The following is a 24,931-nucleotide window of genomic DNA, read 5'->3' as shown; positions in this document are numbered from 1 at the left end:
AGGTCTGGACTGCAGGTAGTATGTTTTGCACGCAGACTCTTTTACTACAGAGCCGTGTTATGAAATGAATGAATGAGGTTTTATATTGTCTTTCTGAAATGAGACGCTTCACTCACGTTATTCCAATACCTGTTCATATCATTCTGCAGTTTGCCAGTCCATTTGGGCTCAGGCACCTCCAGAAATGACCTTTGATTACAGACTTGTACATTGGTGTTTTTATCATGATCCAAGATTAATTTTTCACGATCAGGTTGAAATGTGTAAGCAACAGCTCCATTCAGTTAACTGTGCCACCTGGACAAACGTGCAGCATATTTGAAATATATCCTGGTGTGGTTTCCTTTTGGTCTGAGGGTTCGAAGCCTCCTTAAGAGAACTTGAGCCTAAAAAAAGTACTTTATCCAAGCACTCAAACCCACACAAGGGGGCCATTCCCAGTTTCTGTTATTCCAGGGTGCTCCACTGAAAGCCCTAAATGTGTGGCTGTTTTCCCTTCACCTACGTAAATGGGCTTTGCTCAGCTGAAAATAACAGAGGTGGGTCGACGAAAAAATGAAAAGAAAAACACCCACTCAACTCATTAATAAGAATTTATGAGAGCCAAAACTTGGATCTTTAGTTCATTTAGGATTTTGAGAAGCCTATAAAGTTATATATTTTATCAACAGAACTGTGTCAGCATAGAAATTGCCATTCTTTGACGACTCCACTTCACTCTGTTGAGAATCAGAAGTCCTTATTGAAATGTCTTTTGTAGTAAAACTCAGTCTCAACACTGCTCACACTCATTCAAAAGCTTGTGTCATTATGAACCTATTTCGGTTTGTTTGACCACGCTCTCATTTGAAAAGATTAATTGGCCGACTCAAACGGGCTAAGCTCAGCTAAACTAAATATTTAACTGTTTGAGGTGCTGCAGACCTCTCGGTGACGGCCTTCACGTGAACCTTTGTTTGTTTTTCTCTGTGTTCACATGTAGAATAATAATGAACGGGACTTTGGGTTATTACATGCAGGCGAGTCCACTCATACAAGCTTGTATATTCTATGTAGCTTTATTCTTATCTGCTGAGCACGTATGCGTACGATTGAAACGGTGTTTTCTGTTAGCTTGTGAGTACAGTCCTCTCTCATTACAGGATAAAATGGTGGATTACAAAGGAATACATGCCCGCTCAGTCTAAACAAAGGAGGAAAGATTGTTGGTAAGTCTGGAAGTGATCTTCAGTGTTTGTACAAAGATGCATTTATGTGACGCTGCATCAAAGGATTTCACATAAGATGTTAAAACACACTGACAGTAATCCTCACCCTGAAACATTATAAGAGGCCAAGTCCCAAATTCAGGTTAAAATCAACTTTTGCAAAGTATATTTTATGTGTGTGTGTGTGTGTGGGGGGGGCGGGGGGCGGAGGGGGGGGGGGGGGGCAGTCCAGCTGTGCAGATGCATGTGACAATGAAAAGGGATGCATTTGAAAAAAATTACTTGGGTGGAAACATTTGAAGAGTTGATAGATTATCCATGCAAAATATATACAGTATAAATTGTGTATAAGATTGTAATAAAAAAAAAATCTGACTTCTTTATAGTTAATTTTCTCTTTGAACTGCTCAGAGTTTGTATTCCTTGAAGTCCTTCACAGCTTTTCTATCACACACCTGCTTGCTCGTGCTTTCAGACTTTCAAGTGTAGATTTCTGCAAAGAGCAGATGAGGTGATGTGGACTGGTGCATTCCAATGGAGACGTTTTATTCACATTCACACAGTTACTTCATGATAAATGGCTGCAACTTCTTGAGCCATTGAGGGGGGAAACAGCGGTTTGGCTCCAAGAAGGAGAAGAAAATAGCTGAAAGAATGCAAACAGTTAAAAAGTATTTAATGGCTTGTGCTGCTGAGAGAACATGAGTGTTCTCACAAAGACTCTCCATGTAAAGCAAGACTATTATGATGGCTGCATACCAGCTGAAACAACAATGCCCCAAACTATAATTTGTTTTTCTTTACAACTCAGTCACATCAAAAAAGGCTAAATGTTAAGTGATAATCGGCAGTCAGTGCGTACAGAAAACAGATCTCCACAAATGATAAGTCGCATGCTTTTTTAACAAACTAAATCACTAATGGGTTGGAGCATTCTTCACTTTATGGCCATAGAGCTTATTGAAGAATAATCAGACAGAGAGGGACTGGAAAAAACTCCCAAAACCACTGGCTCCATCTACTGGTCATAAATGATGATGATAAAGATTTATTCTTGAATATATCTGAGAGTTGATTTGCATCACAGCAGCTCTGTTTGTAACAACACACACACACGCACACGCACGCGCACGCACGCACACGCACGCACACGCACGCACACGCACGCACACGCACGCACACGCACGCACACGCACAACTGACATTTAATGCCTTTCTGAGAGCTGTTTTAATCAAGCTCCTTGTTCAGTGTTAGACTTGATTGGTGCAAAAATGATGGTTTCAATCTAACTCCATTAAACTGTGGAGCCCTGGATCTTGGTTTGATGGTAACAATGTATATTTTTTATTTAGAACATAATTTGGTTCAATAGATAAATAGATATGGTTGATACAATTCACAAATGTACAGTTGCAAATATTAGGCAAATTGTAGCATCCCCCTTTTTATTATTTTGTTTACATTTTTCCTCCCTGTTTCGAAATTGAAAAGACGTATGAAGATAATGAGACAAATAATTTCAGATTTGAAGAATTTACACTTCCAGGTACGGTGGTTAGTCCATGTGCTAAAGTGCTGTCTCAGGCTTCCTGAACCACAGTTTCACAGTTTGAACCTAATAAATCCTGACGCTGTCATCTTGGAATGTGACTGTACCTGTGTGGGTACGGCACTTCATCCAGAACCTTTTTTTACCCTAATGCACGTATCGCTCTGGAACGGGGATTGTCTGTAGTCATCAGCCGACATGACCTACTTCCATTATTCCAGAGTCCAGTTTTTCTGCTGGCGGTGCTCATACTTCTTCGATTGAACGTTGCAGTAAACTCTTGCTTAGACTTTCTTCCATTTGATTTCACCTGACGTCTGAAGGATTCACAATCATGATCATTCCTCCAAGATGATGGCTCACCACAATTAATCCAGATTTTAAAAATGCATTGATTAGTTTTTAGCTCACTTGTTTATGTTTGTTTATGTTTATGCATTTAGCAGGCGCTTTTATGTGATATTTCGGGAGCACAAAAGGTAACTAAAGCGACATTTGTAAAACAGTGACAAACCGAATTAAACAGAGCAGATACATTAAATCCTTGGTTATCCATGCAGATACGTCTTGCATGGCTTTCCCTGTTTTGTTCAACCCATTAAATGTGGCACAATCTTTGGTGGCCTCAGGTCTTTTCGAGGCAGGTCACTTTAAATCTTAGTTAGTCTAACAATGCCAGATGAGGTGAAGGAGAGGACCATGTCAAACTGGTTGTTAGGCTACATATTGAAATATTCTAAGAAAAGTCTTTATAAAGTACCTGAGTAAAATGTTGTGCCAGAACAACTCCAAGTTTCAAAAGGAAGAAAATCTCTCAACAAGATATTCTATGGCTTGGTGTTTTTGACAAACGGGTACGAAGTTTTACATTATGTATCTCTGCTGTCCTTGAGACTGACAGCAATAAGAGAAAGTTCTCCTCCTTTATTTTGGTTTAAAACTTGAGCCTCACCGACTGTGTTCAAAAGCCTCAAGTGGACTCATTGAATGAATACCACCTTCACTTCACCTCATTTCATTTCCGAAATGTCATAAGATAAAGTAAGGCAGAAATTAGTAGCTGCAGTCAGTTATACAAGTATGTTTTTAATACTCGTGCACAAAGTAGATAACAGTGAGCGAACACTGTGTAAGTCCAGTTTAACTGTCAGGTAACTAAAAGCCCATTCAGACCTTCTGACTTGCTACAGTGGGGCAGGAATAGGTGTATCCATGATGGCTGCGTTCCATTTAAAGGTTCCCAATGGTTTACGGACTTATTAGAGGTGAGTCATCATTGATTTCTGATGCGCTCTCCCTTTTGTGGCACATCCAAACATCTGCAATGACAATAGTTTACATAAATCCACCATATTCAGTGGCAGTAGTATTTATTGAAAGAATACATCCTCGCCTTAAAGTTGGGCACGCTGCAGAAAACATCTGAGACTGAACTTGCATTTACATGAATCTGATACTAGAGGGCGATAGAGGCACATCTGTTAACGGGCACATCCACAATCACTTTTTGGTTCTCCATAGGACGGAAATTCAAACTTTTCTGTGGGGTGTACAGGGGAGCCTTACAGAGAGCTGCAAGTAAAACTTCCCTTAATCTGAAAGTGGACTTCAGGTTCATCAGGGTCAATCTTTATTTAAGAAAGTACTGTGAGAAGCATTCGAACTTGCTACTCAAAAGTAAAATACTCATGTAAAGCATAACTTTCTCTAAATGAAAGTGCTGCGATACATCTCCGGAGTCACTTTTTGGCTGTCCAGACCCATGCTCACTGGGGCAAATTTAGATATGAGCCTCACAAAGGTTGAACACAGGGCACATACATGCCATGTGAGTAAAACCTGGGAATAAGGGAGTGACGGATGGTCACTAACTAAAGAAACTACATTTGTGCATAAAAACGGATGAAAAGAATCTGATGTGTTCCATCTGAACATCCAATTATCTCCTCTCTTTCTCATTAACTTGAAATTTAAGCTACATTTCACATTCATATTTAATAAAATAGTAGTATACTAGTTAAAGTGATAAAAATATTAATAGTAATAATGATGCTAATAAATAATAATATGTATATAAATTTAAGTATAAAGTAAGATTATTGCATGCTGGTTAGACAGACAGACTGACTGCCACCTGTCCCTCTGTCCTTCTGCCCCCCTCCCCCTCCCCCTCCCCTCCCCCTCCCCCGGCACAGGGGATAAAAGAGTTCCTCAGTCTGTTGGCAACATGAACAAGTTGCATCTAAGAGTTTGAAGGATGTTTATGTTTTATTAACCACTCTCTACAGGCGGTTCAAATCAATGTCAGGCTAGAGGGTTCAATTAGCTCTCGAGACTCCTGTTACCCATGATGTGAAATCTGTTTGGCAAGGTTTTATCTTTCATTTCGAGGTTATTTGTGTATAATAATCCACTCAGAGTGGGTGTTAGTTAAACTCTGAATGCGGCTGGAACTCTTTCATTGGCTCCCTTCGTAGACATTTTAGGGTCTACTTCAAGGTCAGATTTCAATCAGCGTTTGGCCCATTTTGGATGCAGACTGTGAATAAACTTTTGAAAAATAAGGCAGCATGCGGTGAAAAGACTCGCAGAGATTTACAAAAAACACAGCCACGGCATAATTAAAGATTTACCAGCTTTCTCTTTTTATTGAAAAATATAGCAGTTATTCCAAAGAAAGAAAAGTGAAGGAGGTAAATATATTAATATACTGTAAAACCAGAAGATGGAAGAGGGAGCAAACAAAAAAACAGTACATATTCGGCATAACGCTACAGCAATGGTATAGAAAAAAACAAAACCTACAGCTAAACTTTAAGCGAGTCGTTTTTCGCAGTCCTTATCTTTTTTTCGCCACTCGCCAGGCCACAGCTGTCGGGGAATGGAAAACTTTTAAGCAGACCTTGGGCAGACAGTATTTGCAAATTCTTTGCATGGTTTATTCTGGCCTACTTAGGAGTTTCCCACAGAGAGACACAACAAATACCAGACAGTTAGGACAATTACAAGGAAGCAATTCAGCGCAATTTAGCATACTTTTTCATATTTCTCTAATTACCTTCTATTCAAACTCAAACAGTTCGATTTGGCCGATTGGTGTCAGCTGTTAAAACTCTAAAGAACAATTTGACTGTAAATGTGCCGTTTCTTGTTAAAGCTGCTTACATTCCTCTGACCTCCCACAGTTGTGCCACACAGACACGCTCCCGACAATAAAAGGTTGTTCACTGGAGTCATACGCGGCGCTAATTACGCTGACAGTAATCGATTAAAATAACAGCGAATAAGGAGTGTTTTTTTCTCTTTTCTTAATATTAAAAAAAAAAAGTATTTCTTGGTGATGAACACGAGGGGCTGCATCTGCCCCAAGGATTCACAAAGCACATATTTCACAATCAGTCAAAAGATGACATCTTAACATTTGGCCCATATTATGACAATATGAAAGAGGTCCGACTCAAATCATAACACATATGCATACAAAAGGTTGAAAATAACCCAACTCCTCGCCAGCATTTCACAACAGTAAACTCAGAGCCTGAGCAATATAGGGCCTGATGGATGTTGGCTTATTTGGTGCACAGAGTGTTAGGTATACAGAGACACATCATTGGGTTCATTTAGGAATTGTGTCATCACATCGTTTGTCCAGCAGAGTCCACTTGGACTCCTTTGAACAGTTCTCTCAGGAGAGTACACGTCACAGCTGAGCAGACAAAGCTAAACAACGATGACCCCATCGTTTTCCCTTTTCAGTACTACTCATACAGCATACTGTATGTGTTTAAATGCAAACAGAATATCTGAAAATATTGGAATTTATTTAGTTGCTACACGTTAGTGTCTTCGTCAGCCCCCACAGCCCCATATCAGTCAGGCTCTAATGCATCTAGCAAACACTTGGCAATTTCCTCCAGACAGCTTCTCATTTCCAAACTTCTTGCAACCTGTTCTTTGTTCCAAGATAACAACTCGGGGCAGAATGGCACAGCATCCTGATTCTATATACACACACCCCTGTATCGATGCCACAGCAGGAAATTCAAAGCTCCCATTTCTCAAATGTGGCAATTAGTCTTTAACACAAAATGAAAAATTAAAAAAAAAAAAAAGTCAGGCAGCTCTTATGTATATAGTAAAAAAAACATTTCACTTTAATTCGTAGCTAAATGTAACCTAATGAGTGAGTCTGCAGTCTTTAAAGCAGAATAAAACACAGAAAAGCCAAAGGGGGAAAAGCCCACCTGTCTGCTCCTGACCCTGCTGTTCGTACAGCAGTTCCAGCTGGTTGGGGGCCAGTAATCTTACACATAAAATGAATAGAGCAGGAAAGGCCAGATGATCGGTTGATTTAATCGTCTGTTCCTACCATGTGATCTCGGTTGTGTAGAGGTGGTGAATATTACCAGTTCGGGAAATGTATTCCATTCGTGGAGCCCGGAGACATACCCGATGCCCTTCTCTCAAGTAGATGTACTGTAATAACACCCGAATGTGTTGCTATAGCCTTTCTCTCGCTTTAAAAGACAAGCACCTCTTCATTTTTGTTGGAAAGTCATCATTTCACTGTAATTTTTACAGTATGCAAAACTCTACCATAGCTACTCCCTTGAAAACATATCTCCACTGACCCGCTAATATTACCAACCTGCTTTATGATGTGGAACTTAAGGTAAAAGCACATTTATCTGTATTACCACAATCAACGCTTTCGTCTTGCTTGAAAAAGTACCAAACACGGAAAACATACTAAAAAGGCCTCTTGACAATTCACATTGTTTTCAGCAGGAATGATGAGACAATTTCATGTATCCTCGAGTTCAATACATAGTGTCATGATACCACCTTCTATACAAAGAAGATGGATCACTTGCAGTACCATTAAGTTTTGTGTAGTGATATATCATAAACTCACCAATCAAAAAAAAGTTTTAAGACTTAGCAGTTTATATTAAGACTGATTCATCCCTTATGACAATGAATGAATAAATAGCATAGCTGTTTGTGAATTTTAAGTACACTGATCCTCCCAAAGAGTGGCAAAAACAATAAACTACGCAACTCAAATACAACAGGCAAATGTAGACCAACTTCCAGAAACGATGTAAAAATAGCATAAATCACCCTTAAACTCAGACATGAATAAAAGTAATAACTATGTTTAGAGTGTCTATCCCAAAACAGTGTCACTGGCTCCACGATCACACCCACCTCTTAAAATTACAAACCTATCTTTGAGTTTTACTCATCTTTTTACCTCGCGCTTCTTCAGAATCTGACAACACATCCACAATATCCAGTTTTGATATCCATTCTTTAATCTCCGTCACTTTTTAAATCTTCTTAAAATGGATTAGGATTTTTTTCTTCTTCTATGGGAGCCAGTATTGTTTTCAAACCTGTGAAATAACCAAAAATAGTGTGCTCAGAGTTCAGATGTTGAAAAAAAATTGGCATCAACCAACCCAAACATTTCAAGATAGATAGTTTGTGAGCCGGTCTGTAGCTCGCATCTCCTCTCTACAGCACAGTGAAAAAGGCTTATCAGGTTTTATTTACAATGCTGATAAAAGTGTGCTGATATTAGACCGATCTACAACAACAAACCCCATGAGGCCCTGATTCCACAGCCTGTGATGGCACCTAAAACTCTGGTTCTCGTTTAGTGCTCTACAAGACTGATGGCAACGATATCTTCTGAGTCTACACTCGAATCTCATCATCGTCCTCATCCATGAAGGTGAAATCTTTGTCTTCTTCCCCACGTGGCGAACTGTACTTTGCACTGTCCGTGTCCCCATCATGGGGGTGGTACTGAGGTTTCTCTGAACCTGAGCTGGACACAGAGCAGCTATCTGTGTTGTGGTGGTTGTTCCTGGCATGCAGCTCCGGGGTGTAGGGGTCCAACATGGCCTTGTGCTGGTAAGTGCTGCGAGGCGGCCTTGCAGGAGCTTGCACCTCCGCATCATCATCATCAATGTGGGGAATGTGGGAGGGGGACGCATGGTCCTCGCTGCTCTTGCCTTCCTCGTAGCCGAGGTCGTCCTCCTCCCAGCTTTTCTTCTCCATCACGCTCAAGATGTCCCCAAGCATAGAGGGCCCCAAGTCAATGTGGAAGGACATCATAGACTCTGCATGTTTCATTCCGCCTCCTTTAGGCATTGATGGAGGCAATTCCGTAAGTTCGCCAAAATTACGCTCATCAAACTCAGCATCTAGAGTCGCCATTGCTGCTGCTCCATTTAGCGGCTTGCCTTGGATGTCCGTCTGCGTCTTCAGGGGACTTGAGGAAACGCTCTTGGGCAGTTGGTTGCCTCTGTTAGTGCTCTCGTCGTTAAGGTAAGGCATGGATATGGCATTTTTCACATACTGAGAAGAGCCAGCAGACGGCACCGTCGTATTGTACTCATACTTGTCCCCTCTATTTACTGACTGAGACCGCTTGCTGCTCCTGAAGGTGCGTGACAGTAGCCCCGGTTTTGAGCCTGGTGAGCCCTGCTTTGTGTCAGGCTCTCTGGGAGCTTCCCCCGATCGAGTGCTTAGAAATGAAGTGTCCCCAAAGGCATCACCCCCTCGGCCAACATGCATGGTGTGACGGAAGTCCCCCAATGGAGCACTGATCATCTCTGCAGTCAGGTCCGCCCGAGACCTCCGCTTTGACTGGTTAGAGTTGTTCACCAGCTGCTTGAGAATAGGCATAATGGCAGTTTCTCTATTATGCTACACAGATGGAAATCAAACAAGAATTTGTAGGCGTTGAGGAGGGTTCCTTCCAAAGTTCTTTGGCAATTATATGAGATGTTATCAAAGAAAGTATAATTCCATGTGTTTAATGTGCGCAGCCATTCTGGTCTTTCAGCTCAGGTTTCATCTTGTGGATGAATCAGCCTATGAAAGAGGAAAAAAAATAAAAAGCATTAACGCCATTTCCATAATTCGGCAAACCAATCTGGACACATGCCATTATTAACAGAGTCTGTGATTAATACCCTACTTTGGGAGCCTCTCCAAAATCTTTGTCTATTCATTTCTCATCACCGCCTATCACATAACTCACCCTCTCCTGATCTCTATAAAGCATGGACACTTTTGCTGCCAAGGCTTCAAAATGAAGGCTCACTTGAGGGGTCCTAAACTAGCAAAAGCTTTAATATGCAACAGTCTGAGGGTGTTATGCAATGGTGAAAGGGGCTTTTCTGGTACAAAGTTCATAGCACACTCTCCTTCAATCTAGTAACAAAACCACCAGTGAGGTTCGCCATGGTACACTAAGTTCCAATTCAAATGAGTTCTACTCCGATACATTTTTGGGGGTCTTTTTTATCTGCCGTCTCCTTCGGTTTTTCATAGGCTGCTGTGTCTGCTGTTACTGCTGTGCTTTAGTTCCTATTTAGGCCCCTGACTGTTACACAAGCACAAAGACACAGGATACTGAGAGCCAGAGCAGCTCAGCCAGGAGGAATAAAAGAATGAAAAAGAAAGTGAAGGGGAGCAGTATTTCTTGGATCAACTTACAGCGCGGCGCAGAAACTTCAGATCAGCTACATTTTGTAGACACCCTCCCATAATTGAGAAAGAGAATGTTTCCACCACTGGCTTTGTGGATTTCCTCTGTTTTGGCATTTGTCTCCTCAGCCTTGAAGGCGACATGTGAGTGCCAACAGAGCCTTTTATTGTGTCTCTCTTTATCTGTTTTTTACTTAACATACGTCCATGCACACTACCTATCAACTCTGATTGCTAAGCAATAGATTCAAGGTTTTTTGTTAGTTATATCCATGAGTTTTATTGATCATCTTTGACATAATAAGTTGATAATGAAGCTCAGACTAAAGTCACTTGGGACTAAAGCCTTGAAACATGATCTTACAGAACAGAATGGAGTGGAAAAGAGGTTTAAACACCCACTTATGTGCAGGCTACAGTCCACAAGCTCCATGTGTTACAGCAATTAACAAAGGCCTCGATTGTTTCAGCCAGACAGCAATACCATCATTCACAGTGTTTTCAAACTGGAGCTGAAGCCCACGCTGTGGGCTTGCTTGCGTATCTCCTCCATGAATGAATGGGGCTTCACTCAACAATATTCCAAAGGAACGTCACCCATGAAAACATTTGCATTTCTGACAAGAACCCATTGAACTGGAAAGGCAACTGTAGCACCAGAGGGAACAGAGCAGAGTTTGATAAATGATAAAAGCTAGTGCTTTTTTTTTTTTACCCTTCTTTCAAATGACAGATCATCCCAAAAGAGATATAAGCTCTGCACACTGTTAAGGTTTCATCTGCTACATTTAACAGCTTCAGTAAAGATTTCCTCTGTGGTTCTAGTGCTAATGGGGGAAACGCACTTTCCACACAAAGGCCGAACCGGGGGCAAATTAATTTATTTGACTTCAAGTTCACACGATAAAACCAGACAAGTGGAATGAGCTTATTGTGACGAAAACTATTTAAACATCAACTGGATGCCAAACTGTAAGCTTATAGCTTAAAGCAAACCGATACCAATGAAATCCCTCTGAACAAAGGCGCTGCAGTTAAATAATGAACTATGATCTAACGAGGTAAACCCTTTATCACTTCATTTATTGTGCAATAGCCAATTAATATCTGCTGTACAAATGCTGCTGAATATGTGATTCACCACTGAAGACAAGCCATCAACCGATATGTTCCTCCCTGCTGTCCCAAAGTTTTTAAATTCTCTATGGCAACACAAGAGCACAGTGCTGACCACCAATTATACTTCCTGTTTCTAAGCAGGCCGGAGACGAGGAGAAAAAGATTTCATCCCCTACATGGAGAGGCCAGCTCATTCAGATGGATTAACCCTTCCCGATGGCCACATGCAGGGGTGTAAGACAACAACAGTGCTCTGGCTGAAGAGGAATGCTTTTGATGTGCAATGTCACAGGAAGACACTCAATCTCAGCAGAAAAGATGTCAGTGAGTTCTCAAATATCACAAAGGTGCAAACCTCACACCTTAGGTCATTATACAAAATGGTCCGTTTTTATGCCTTTGGGCACCCCTTGATGTTTGATGAGGAATAGTTTCAAAACTACCCAAAGATCATCAAGACTCTACATTGTGGCCATGACAAAAGATGAAGTATGGCCAGCCTGCAGCCCTGTCGTGTGACTAATCTTTTACAGAGTGATGAGAGGCTAAAACTGAACTGAATTTTGTTGACGTCATTTTTTCAAGGAATCGTGACCTTTTTTTTTTTTTTTAAAGCAGAGATTGTAACATGTTTGGTTTTCATTTCAATATACCACATAAATATATCAAAGTCTTAGGATTTTGAGAAATTTAGCTGGTTTATTGGGAGAGCCAATTTGGACAGAAAGGAATAAAATTCCTGTTAGATGGACTATTTATCTCATCTATATTTCATTTTTTTTGCTTGTTTCACTTCACTCACTCTCCACTTCACACAGTCTACACATATAAATATAAAAATACGTGCCACAATATTATCAACACGGTCACCAGTGATTGCTGTTTGACCAGCATGGACTTTACCGCTGATGTTTGCACTCCGGCTCCGGCTGCAGGCTCACAAAGAAAGCCACACTGCCATTACAAAGATACAAATGTAGAAACACAAATCTGGACATGTATCTTTTAGAACATATGTTTGCAAAGATGTAATAAGATCATCAAGTTTGTTTCAGACGAGAATTGCGGCCTCAGTCTTAGTGCCAGCTGGTGACAAGGCCCTTATGTAACCGGGCGCTCATAGTGCCATGTGACTCGAGCTCAAACTGAGACAAGAGGTGACAGGGCCATGAATGATTAAGGGCATCTTATGTTGCTAGCAGACTCTGATGGGAGCAGAATGACATCACAACAACCAACAAGCTCATCAGCGTTCAGTCTCACTTGTAATCCCACAGATCGCAGACACCACACTCCGCTATCCCCATGCCACTTTCTCTCTTTTGACTGTTCATCCAGTCACAGCTCAGATGCTGTCACGTTAATCCGGTAGGCAGAAACTGTTTTTATCTTGAGCTGCCTTTAAGGTTTTAAAAGTGAAACAGAACTAGAATAAATTATTTATTTAGAAGGTGCAAGAGCTAGTCAGGGAAAGGGTAATTACGCAACAGCTCGTGGATCCCAACTATTGTTTGGTTAATTATCTTGATTTCTATAGAATTTAAAAAGAAATATCTAATTTAGAAAAAAAATAGTCACCCCAAACTTTACAAACCTGCCAAAACAACGAGCTGGCAAAATGAATATCAATACTTAAATAAGGGAAAGCAAAATCGGGACTTTATTTATTAATATTAGAGGTCTATTTTTACATAAAACACTTCCCTAGTCGAGCTTCAAGCCCACAGGCATCAGTTTTAAAGATCTAATGTTGAACACAGAAACGTTGCCGTCTGAACAATGAGAAAAATCTGTTTAATTCTGAACTATCCAGAGTTTCCCCCGTTGCTCGTTCCCATTGTCAGTTATATTGATGTGCAAATAGCAGTAAGCCAAAGCTATCTATGACACTTCTAATCAATGAATCAACAGGGCTGCAGAAGAATGAAAAGTTCATAACCCTCACAAAGAGCAACGGCAAATTCCATTTGCACCTACTTTGTCAGTCCCCTAACTTCTAGCCCAAACATTTCATTCCCACGGGAGGGGGTGTGGGCCGGTAGCGTCAAAAGATTGGAATAACAAAAGTCTGTTGATTATGAAAAGAATAACGGGATATAGTGCAAAAACAAATATGGATAAAAATCTGTGTGATTTCTGATCTGCTAATTGCATAATTATCCACTCAAATCAACAAAAAACGCTTAAAGCACTGACGGAGTGAATAACACTCATCTCATTACAATGCAATGTTTAGGAGGGAATCCAAGGGCCCTGAAATTCGTGTGAATGTTACTTTGACACATACCAATGTTAACATTGTTGTAAACCTGACACCCCTGCGGGGAAATATGCTCTGCGACTCTGAAAACTTCTCAGAGTTGGTTCACGGAAATGAGAAAAAACAATTCCAGCTTTCATGGGATATAAATGAAAAAAACTAAAAAAAAAAACTTTTACTTTTTAATTTCCCTTTTTTTTTTTTCAAATTTAATTTAATTTTATTATGCTATGGAAAAAACTCAACTTACACCCTGTACCCCTCAGGACCCAAAGTATCAGCTGCCAATGTCCCAGTGCCAGACACCACAGGATACACCAGAGGTTCCACATATCCTTGTCTCAGCAGCTGGTCTGAACTGCTTTGGCTGCACAATAAGAAGCTACACAATATCAGGCAGGTGGTTTTGAAGTTTAGACAAAATAGTTACGTTCAAAACCAAATTTTATTTCACTGGGACTTTAACATTATGTTTAATAAGTTAATTAGGGCTGTAAGTATATAAAATATGATATTTTCATTTTGTCTTACAGTCACCATTGATAGTAGGGATGGATATCAGGAACCAGTGCTAAACTGGTAATGGTAAAAGACTCACCTGTACCACAGTTCTGACAAGTTCCTAAAAAAACGGTGCAGGTATTTATGATACATAAATTTAATGTAACAGTCCACTAAAGATAAATGAAGCTGCCGGGATCAGACAGTTACAATTTGACCTACAATTTATGTTTACATTCCACTGGCTCTGACAGCAGCTATGCCTACAACAAAGCTCCTTCCTGGGCCCCAGTGCTACAGATGTTTTAACGGCGTCAACATGCAACTGTCCCGTCACATTGAGGTATCACAAAAACGTGTCTCCAGATTTGAACTCAGGACATAGTTAGCTGTGCATTTTATGGTTTAAAATATTCCCACTGGCAGTTAGCAGCCACAGCTATGGCAGAGGTCAGACTCAACCACTATCCACCCAACAAGGGAGAAAACAGTAGCACGTCAAAGAGCTGTCCCTGAGTTTATCTTACATTACGTTCCTTTAATGGAGTCCAGCTGGTTAAACTATGCTCTGTAGAGAGTTGTATTAATGAGGGTAGTGATTAATATCAATATTGAGAAGTAGTAACTGTACTGATACTTTAATAAATAAAATGCAAACAATACCTATCCTTCTCTCACAATGTTATGGTCAAAACTAAGACATAAATGAATGGACTAAATACAAAATAATCTAGAAATCTGCTAAAACTGAAGGAAGTAAGAGACTTCATCAGGTATGTATAAGACTAATTTCGACATAAATCATGTTGTCGTATACTTGGTGTGAGCTCATTAGCAAAGCTTCCATCTGATTTTACTGTGGTGTTTTATGTGGCTCAAAGTGCTTTTTAGTTTCCCACAGTTTCTGAACCAGCAAACCTCACCACATAGATAACAAATGATGAAATATTATAGTTATGCGACATAAGTACTCAGCCCTTACTTTGCTTACTCTCCTTGTAACACCTGAAAAGTGAATCAGAGGGAAGATGATGACTAATAGGAATGACTTCTAATGTAATCTAACATGTGCCGACCTGTTACTGAGAAATAAGGCCGTAAACTATTCTTTGCTCCTTCATGGTACTTCCCTGCTACTTGCTACACAGAAAAACCAGTTCTCCCTGTTTAACTTCATATCCAGCCCCAGTGCTCCAAGGCAAACCTGTATGACAAATGAGAGAAAAATGTTGAGCTGTGAATGTTAAGAAAGAGATCACCCATGTGAAAAGCAGTGTTTCCCACACATAAGCCCCTTTCACACTGCGACCCGCTACCTTAGCGGGTCCAAATTGCACCTTCGACCCGCGTCGAGCAATGTGAACGCTTGGCGTGTCAGGGTGACCCGTGTCGCCTGAAGCCGAGTTCAGGGGGAGTTGCCTAGTGGCAGAGCGTCACACTAAACACATAAAATGCTGGGCGTGTACAATGACGTAGGCACAAGCCATGCGTCGGAGGTAGGGTTAAATACACCTGTCTGCATCAAATTTTTCAAACAAACGATGGCGGGACACCTTGAGATATTGTTTATGCAATTGTATATGCAGTTCATGGAGACGTTACTTTACGGTGCGTGGGAAACCGCGCTCTCCCATCTTTCTCGCCAGCCCTTCCAGCAGAGGTCCATCTTTCACCGTCCCCGAAATGTGGCGGAAAATAACGTCCTCTGCTCGGAGGCTGAGGAGCTCGCGGACCTCCTTGTCTCCCCAGTTGGCCATATTAAAAAATGTCTCCAACTTGACTAAAACAGAGTAAAACTTGTCCTCACCTGTCGCTGTTGTTCTGAATCAGCTGTCCATTCTGTCTTTTAAACTCCTCACGCCACGCCCACGTCCGACCCGCGTCGATTGCGTTCACATCAAACTCGGCTCGGCAAAAAGACTAGGGTCCGACGCGGGTCGAAAGGCGAGTAGAGTTGACGCGGCAGCCCGGGTCGGCAGTGTGAACGCAACAGCGGACACGCTAAATTCGCGAATTAAACGCGGGTTATTCGGCAGTGTGAAAGGGGCTATAGACTAATTCGTGGCGGTGCGCCACAGATTAAACATCGGCCGCCACATATTGCGTTTCGTTATTATTATTATTTTTTTTAACGCTATTTAAAAAATACTCGTATTCGTTAAGCTGCATTTCCTTTCCCTGCTCTCCCTCCGTCTCTCTCGCATAGCCTACTCACACACACAGCCCCTCCCCTCCGTGCTTCCCTGGAAGCGTGGAAGCTTGCTAGCTTCAGCGTCGCGTTAGATTAGCTCAACCGAAAGAAGACGGCTGGCGAAATTCACGAAAGGGTGGTATCACGTGCACCTTTATAAAATCACACATTAAAAAGTCCTATAAAAATATTTTATATTTTTAATACAATGTTGTCCCGTCCCGACCCATAGCAAACAAGTGATTACGCCTTCTTTATAAAGTTAACTAGTCGCAAGTTTGCGGTTAAAAAAAAAAAAAAAAAAAATGTAGTTGGGTTTGTCGAGGTCATGTTGAGGAGGACAGTCCGACCAGTGTAATTAGCTATGTTATTAATTTGTTACAATGAAGATGTGAAAATCTGCAGATAAGCCTCACCTGTGTCACGGTGGGTGACACATCTTATGTCCCCCATAATTTTCCTTGATGGAGAAATTATCCAGGTTCTTAACTCCCAATGTGACATATATGTCACATTACAGATCTCTGACAGTGGGGGGTGGTATTTTGGAAAAAAATTCTGAAATGGGTTCTATGTGGTCTATTTAGTCTGTTATAACCCCCCTAATTTTAATTTAAGTAGAAATGGGTCTGGGTTCTTATGGGTTAATACAATAAAGTTCTGTGTGACCAATTATTAACGAAGGAATTATTTTGAAGAATCTTTTAACCCCCCCGTGGGCCACCACCACCACACATTGCCTTCACATCTGTGTGAAACACTGAAAAGGAACATATATGTTTCAGACAGGTAAAACTATTTCACGCCATGACCTCACGGTAAACACACCTGAACTGTTCGTTGCTTAGTTACTCATCATGTTACTCATCACAACGTGTTTTTTTTTCTCCCACGGCCAACTGATTCTTAGTGCTCGCGGAGACGGATATTTTGAACAAATATACATTTGCAATAGCAACGACATGTAAAAAATAATCCGCTATTTTGGTATGCCATGGTTATGATGTCGGTATCTTATGTAAACAACAACTGTGGGTTTCCTTTCCTAAAAAAAAGACACAATTACTGGGTCGGACCGAGTGACAGTTACGAATCATTTTCAACAGCATAAGTCTGAAGAGGGTGTGGCTACATGAATGGATAGATTCACACTAGTGCTGTATGATTGATTGATTTTGAAATCAGATCAAACACATTCAGCTATTTGACAATGTAGCTCAAAAGAACTTTAACATAGTTGTTTCTTAGTAACGTTATGACTTAACTTTAAACATACACAACAAATAAGATAAACAAATTAAAACAGATAAATAGGTTGAAATACACAAAAACAAATAATGTGTGAAATTGACTACTAAAAGTAGGCTTAATGTCACCAAGTTGAGGTGTGGAGCGGGCGGAAGGGTACACTGCATTTACAACACCATTCAAAATAGATTCTGTTCGTTTTACCAGATTCATAACCACAAGAATTCAAAATCATTATCAGAATCGAAATTTGATTAATATCCCAGACCCAGTACACAACAGTCACTGCGTCCTTTTTTTTAAAAAAAAGAAGAAAATAATCTGCTTCTCCAGAGAAACAAAGGGATGGCGACATTAAAAATCTGACCTGTGCACATTTTCCTACTGCATGGTTTATCCTACCATTGTGAGATATATAATTTTGGCATTTTTCACAGGGCCCGAGCCAATTGAACAGGATATACTGATGAATGTTTTCTGCGTTTTGAGTTGCTGCCGCTGCTCTTTCATCTCTGTCTGACATGCACAGAGTAGACAGCAGAAATCTCATGATGAAGGCAGGGAAATAGTTTTTTCTACAGCTTACAACAAACATGGTCGATACAATTCTTCAGGATTTTGGCACTGGATCACTCGAGGTAGCATCTACTAGCCTATATCTATTCTGCACAAATGGAAAACATTGTACATTTGACATGGCTCATTGTCACTGTTGATTTTTTTCCCAAAGTAAGTAAACTGATTTTGAATCATGTTGATGTAAGAAGGCTTTGGGAGTCCAAACACCTGAGCTACAAAAATATATCCAAATTAGCACAACTGTTGCCAAAGCACTATAGGCCTACTATCAGTGAGTGTTTGTGAGTGGATTAGCCTCCAAGGCCCCACTGCCACCCAGACAAAAAAAAATAAAACCAGAGGAGGATTAACAACAGTTTTCAACATGAGCAAATAAAACTAGCATGCCAGTGCAAGCCCTCTGCACTTTGTGACAGGAGGTCAGGATAACAAGAGCCACAGCTCTGTACCGTCCACAGTCAAACTACCCATTAAAAGCCCCACCAGTCAGCCCTCTCTGTGACTCTTAAATAAAAAATTTTATGCCTTATGGTGAGTGGCAAAAGCTCCTCTCTTGACCCCTTCACACCACGCAACACAACCACTACTACATTTCCAAATCCTGAGCAGAGGACAACCTTCCAAACAATTCCTCTGTGTTTCCAGTCAAGCTGGCCTTTTATAAAGCTGTTATTTGTGCATGGTTGGGCAAAGCACTGGGTGGGCTGCCATATTGCCCTCCAGCCACAGGGGGAAGATACGATTCATGGCTTCAAGCCAAACTGATAATGAACATGTTGCACGATTACAGAATAAGTCTTTGGCATTTCTCCAGAGAAAATGTTTTAGGGAAAAATACCAGTTCTCTCGGTGATAGGTCCCACATACAAAATGATATTGGGTGCAATCTTTCACACGTGGATCAATATTACTTTAGGGATATCCACAAAAATGCAGGCACAGATGGGGACACTAAAGAGAAACACATCTTCAAAGGGGTGGTGGAGGGTGTCCCGACTGGATTCAGTCATGCCAGCACAGTAACAGACGTTCTTTCACCATATCCTGCATGAAAAGTATCCAAACCCTCATTATGCCTACAGTCGAGGGATTGTAGCAAACCCTGTGTGAGTGTGTGTGCACTGTGCACATGAGAGTACTTGTATAATCAGTAAAATCCTTCTCATCAGTCGCTTACAAACGGACAGCATTCAAGCCTGGTACCAGGGGTCAGGATCTGAGCCAAGTGGTTGAATAAACCGTCCAATGGCTGTTGGACAATGAAACAAAGCAGGATTTCTGCTGATGATTGTTCCTTATAAAAGACAGAGAGGGAATACATAATGCTCAGTTGCAGAAAGGATGCCAAAGGCACTGTTGGCTTGTGTTATACTGTCGTTAATAAGTTTTATTTAGTGGCCACAATGGCTATTTTTTCAAAGAAAAACAGAAATATTAACAGGTTGCTTAGAATCTGCCAATTCACCAAAAAGACAGTCAAATGCCTTATGTGACAAACAGGATACACCAAAGCACACACACACACACACACACACAGACAGACATAAAACCGGTAGGAGGCATCTCAGTGTGACTGGAAGATAAGCGACTGTTTTCTGAACTATGTCAACGGCTCAACGGCTCCTGGCCTTTTTTTTTTTTCTTAAATCAGCCGCCTCCTCACTGAAGTCAAACACACAACCCCAGCTATAAAGGGCTCAGGCAGAGCCGTGACTTAACAAGACGAGTTAATAAACCCCTGTGGTGTTAACTTCAACGACACCAACTGCAGCCAACAAAACACTGACTAACAAAATAGATCACACAAGCCCACAAATGTGGCCTCTTCAACCTGATGAAAAGTAATTCACAACAGCTGATGAGCTGAGAAATCCCACAACAGGACAGAGGTGCTTCAACACAGCTCCTGCTTTTGTAAAGCACACTGTCAGCATAACTGCATCCTTCCTTGATTTACCCCCATGATGATGTTTGACAGTGCTGTGGACTTCAGGAATGTTAGAGCCACTGCTCACTGAGATACAGTTGATTCTTGTGCATAATAATTCAATGAGACGATCACAGTTAAATAGTGACACCTGTCACCTGTTAGATTAAACCATTCAAACAATCTTCAGGTTTTGCTGATTTATGCTTGTTCTTCTTAATAACTAAATATAAGCAATGTCCATTCAAATCGATGTCGCTGTAAACAAAGAAGTTCCAAAAAAAGCATTGATGCAGTGTAAAGAGACATCTCAAAATTTGATAATCATTATCATTCCAAATTTGACTCCAGCAATAGGTTTTAAAAAGGTTCAGATAAGGACATGTTTACCATGTGTTGCATCACCTGTTCATTCACCCTCCAGTTGTTATAGAGTCTTTTTTTCTATTTTTGTTCAATATACAATTCTAGATGCTCACTTCAAAGCCTCCTTTGTAAAATGTCTTGTTTCATTATTCACTTCAATGATGAATAATGTTCTTAATGGGTGACAGGTTCTGACTGCAGGCAGGCTGATTTGGCACCAGCTTCTTACCACTGAGCCATGCTTTTGTAATATGTACAGAATGTGGTTCTCCTTGGTCTTGCTAAAATAAGCAAATTCTCCTTTGAAAACGATAGTTTTCTCTTAATGGGAGCGTGTTACTCAAAGTCCAGTGAACACCCATATTAATGCCTTCACATATGTCCAAACGTTTGGACTAATGCACCTCTACAGATGGTGAACAGGCCAGATGGTTTCTCAGCTCTTAAGTTGCGAGGACGTGGTATTCAACTTTTGCCCACAGAGTTAACACACACCTCAAAGCTCAGTCTCTCTGGGAGTCTTTTTTTCTCTTCCCAATATCCAATTATGTTACTGGCCTCACCTAATCAACAGTGAAATGTTCCATCAGAAAAAAATCCTCACCCTGAAAGCTTTTCTAAATCACCACCTGATGATGCCAGGCAAGTCTTTAAAATGTTATTAGTTTACTCTTTCTGTAATTGACTTTTCTTTGATTTGGTTTTCCTAAAGACACCTGACATGCTCCTTTGATTTGGCAATCCTGTAATAACTTTAATTTCCTGTAAACTGAAGACCTCGGGTTTTAATTAGTGAAGTGCAGATGGCATGCTGTGGCTGTGAAGTGTGTCTGAAGAAAATGTTCATCGACGTCTCCTGTTTGAACTGCCATGATTAGGTTCACAGGTTATCAGGGAGATTTGGCCCCTCCTCACAGAATCACAAACAGTTCAGAAAACAAGCACTGATACACACCCAGCCACTTTCAAAATGACAGGCAAAATTCTCTGTAATTGAGAACCCAACAATGTGACACAAAGCTTAAAAGAGAGAACAATCGAATCATTCTGACACACCCAGACCACACGCACGAATGTGAAAAAGATATCAGAAAAATGCATGTGCACACGCATAGTCATACCTACATGTAGGTGGGGTTTAAGGGCGACACCCACTGCTTATAGTGATTCACATCAACTTCATACAAAGAGAGTAAAGCTTTCGATTCTTATCTCGTAAGGTATTGTTACTTTGCCTCAGTACATTCACAGCACAGGTTTGCTGACCTGGAAATATCCTCTTGAGGCTAATTCAGGAAAATGCATGAGCCTTTACTGATAAGGAAACCAGCAAATCTCATAGGACTATCAGACAATTGTGACACAATAGTTTATGTGACTATTCCCATCTCCTGAACCAGTTTCCTGGCATGAATTTGTCATCTAGTGGGCTCAGAGGTGAACTAAGTTACACCGGCAGACCTCTTTTGTCTTTTCAGTACGCTTGAGAGGAGAACCACCTGTTTCTGTGTCCGTACAGAGCCAGAAAACAATGGAGGCTCACTGGACTGGAAAAAAGGGCCAAGGCCTGGACCAGACCTGCTAGCTCCACCCGATCCGTCACATAAGCTTTCAGATTATATAACCCAGTCAGAAATGCATAGCAAAACCAAATTCTGTTGGTAAACGTAACAAAATGTATATGCGACTATGAGTGGAGGAAGAAACTCACAGCAATCATACCTGGTTAACGCAAAGTTAGGGATTCCTGAGAAGAATGCATTAGTGCTGCCACATCTGATGTAGAAGTGACTTCGATGTTTTCAACACACAACAAAGAAAAAGCCTCCAGCAATACTTCTCAAACAAAGACATTTCATTTGCTCTGATAGTTTTTATGTTTAATGGAAATCTTTTGTTTTTTTTTGTCAAATTAGGTCATATTCACTTATTGTTTTGTATGACTTTTGGCTATTCAGATATGGACAACTCTGATCAAGGCTTACTGAAATTCCCCTAACTTTGTTCCACTAGTATCAACGTACAACCAGGTTGTCATTCACAAATCTAAAAACAGCAACAAACCTATGACACATGTTCGAAACTATGTTTCTATGATCAAGCAGTACACTATGAAAAGATTCCTGCAGATGCAACTAAGAAAGGTGTGACACCCGATGATTGGCACTTACCGAAGAGGATGTTCTCAAATGATGTGTTTGCCACGTAGGGCCTAACTGGAACCGCCTTTGCCTCGGACCCGGTAATCATTTAGACTGGTTTTACAGCATGAAACAATGCTGTTGAGGACGTAAACAATGACAGGTGATGCTAGAGTTCCGGTGTTGTGCTCCAAAAGCCTTGTACTATACAATGTCTTGTTTTGTAACATGTTGTAGCTTTCAACTGTTGGGGATTTCAGGGCAGTTAAACTACCTCGGAGTTAAGCGTTCCAGCAAACTGCAGGAAAATAATTCCCGTTGAGCAGGTTATTTTCCACCACAACGGTGATGCCAAACTGATAAAAACCTAAATAGAAAAAGGTGTGAGCGACTGAGTGTCAGGTGAATAAGTGTCATTACAAAAAGTAAAAGAGAAAGTGTCCCCTTCTCCAAAGAATAACCCTGATTTACAGTCATACTGTGAGCTCAGGTTTCTCTGATTATCTTTCCTCTCTCCTTTTAGATGGCACAAATCACTTCAGCTTTAAATACTCTTCAAACAACAAAAAGTTTAAAAAAAATAAATAAAAAAAGTTTGTAATTCTTTGACCAACTTGGTCATTTATCATATACATACTATACATACGTCATGAGAGCTGTGAGCTGTGAGCTTATATGCAGTAAGACTTGTGTTTCAACACACCACAACAAACAAAAAGTAAAGAACCATTGGACTAAAGGCTGGCAGCAACTTCCTGTTTTATAGCTACCAACTGGTGGGTGTGCATTTTTTCAAACGGAGTCAAAAAGCCAGAGGACACTGACGTAATGTTGTTCGAAGATTAACCCAAACATCCTCAGCATGATATCACTCAGAAGTCCAAAGACCTCGCTGCTTTCTTCGCAGGCAGGTTGAATCCTGTAATTGTCTGAGACCAAACAACTCTCCATGGGAAGTTCCACAAAATCCTCACCGTTTTGTATAAAAGCTGAAGAAAAATACACACCCTTCACTTTTGAAGTGACTGATACTTAGCAGAAACTGGAAGGATTACAGTTTCAGGGCTTCGGCATTAACAACAATATGAATCCAAATGTTTTATTAATAGTCAGGACTCAAAAGGAATAACTGCTCCGAGTATGTTGCTCTCTTAGTGCCAGTTCTTTCTTCTTCTTTTTTTTTTTTTTTACCTAAAGCATCACCTCCCTTCCAAAATATGTAAGTAATTAATCATGAAAGCCTTTTGCTTTTGATGCAGACACGCAGAAGACCAAATGTCAAGACAGCCTCCCATTATCAGGCTACCCTTTGGTTTCCTATGGAGCTGAGGCTAAAGGTGGCAAACAATTTACATAGGCATTTCCTGAGGGGTGGGAAGCAACACGAATATGTAATGTACTTTGAGTCGTTACACCTTACTCGACTCCACCCATTTACATTACATCCTGCATATCAATGAAAGACTACAAGCGCATACATGAAATCGCCACATAGTAAGGATTCCAGAAACATACTTAACAAATCAGAGTTGTTCTGAAGGAAATGAGCTGCTCCTCAACTTGAGAAACTGCATGAGAAACTGCCTGAAGTCACTGTGTTCACGAGTCTGGCTGCCTGTCCCCAACCCCCACTGCCGCACACCCGCTTTCCAATATAAAACTGTAATGACCTCAGTGCAGTCATAGTTGGGAAGGTAGCCAGCTTCCTCACAACGCAGCAGCAGTATCCTAAAGGAGCAAACTCTGATAGCCTTAGCTGCAAAGAAAAGCACAGTCAGAGATGACACACACCCTCTGACACTATAGATCTTGAGGGGAGAGAGATCTGCCTGGCAGCTGTGGAGAAGCCATACACGAAGGAGTTGAAAGCTGCAGTGTGTGCAGCAATGCAGCACTGATGTCACTGGAAAGTAGGCAAAAAAAAAAGCAAAAGGATGCAAGGAAAAGAGGCATTGCTAGCAGGATGGTGATCAAAACAAGTCAAACGTTAGTCTAGATTTAGCTCAACTTCAAGGTACAAAGTAGAACGCTAGTTTTCTTTCTTCATGTCTTTCACGCTCAATAAATAGTAAATGATTCATCAAGCCAAACGACAAATACTGACTGACCTTAGGGGCTTTTCTTAGGGTGTGGTTGTATGTTTGTATGTAGGAGGGGGGGTCAGAAGGCAACGGTTGGGCAAAGAGAACACCAATCCAAGGCCCATTAGTTCATATGCCCGCTTACTATTGTCCAAAGTGACAGTTTAACAAGAATGAAGAGCTGACTACTGGCATTGAGTAGGGATTAATGAAACAGGGTGTTATAAAGTGGGCCTGCAGACTTTATGGTCACT

General features: G+C 40.9%; 1 protein-coding gene across 2 annotated transcripts in view; it reads right to left on the bottom strand.

Moving 5' to 3' along the window:
* The window catches only part of cdc42ep4b (CDC42 effector protein (Rho GTPase binding) 4b), a 204,635-nt gene that overhangs the window by 178,207 nt on the left and 1,497 nt on the right, over positions 1-24,931 (bottom strand). Inside the window, exon 2 of one of the 2 annotated variants that reach the window (XR_012768725.1) lies at positions 5,502-9,646. Coding sequence is in view for 1 of the 2 variants with exons in the window: in XM_075458173.1 (XP_075314288.1) it covers positions 8,462-9,457 (996 nt within the window). In the remaining variant the exon portion in view is untranslated. Of the gene's footprint in view, positions 1-5,379; positions 9,647-24,931 lie in introns of those variants that run through there. The other variant, XM_075458173.1, reaches the window with a different exon arrangement.

The sequence above is a fragment of the Odontesthes bonariensis genome, chromosome 23 (genome assembly GCF_027942865.1).
Source record: "Odontesthes bonariensis isolate fOdoBon6 chromosome 23, fOdoBon6.hap1, whole genome shotgun sequence".
Classification (NCBI taxonomy): Eukaryota; Metazoa; Chordata; class Actinopteri; order Atheriniformes; family Atherinopsidae; genus Odontesthes; species Odontesthes bonariensis.
This window is presented reverse-complemented; position numbering and strand designations above follow the sequence as displayed.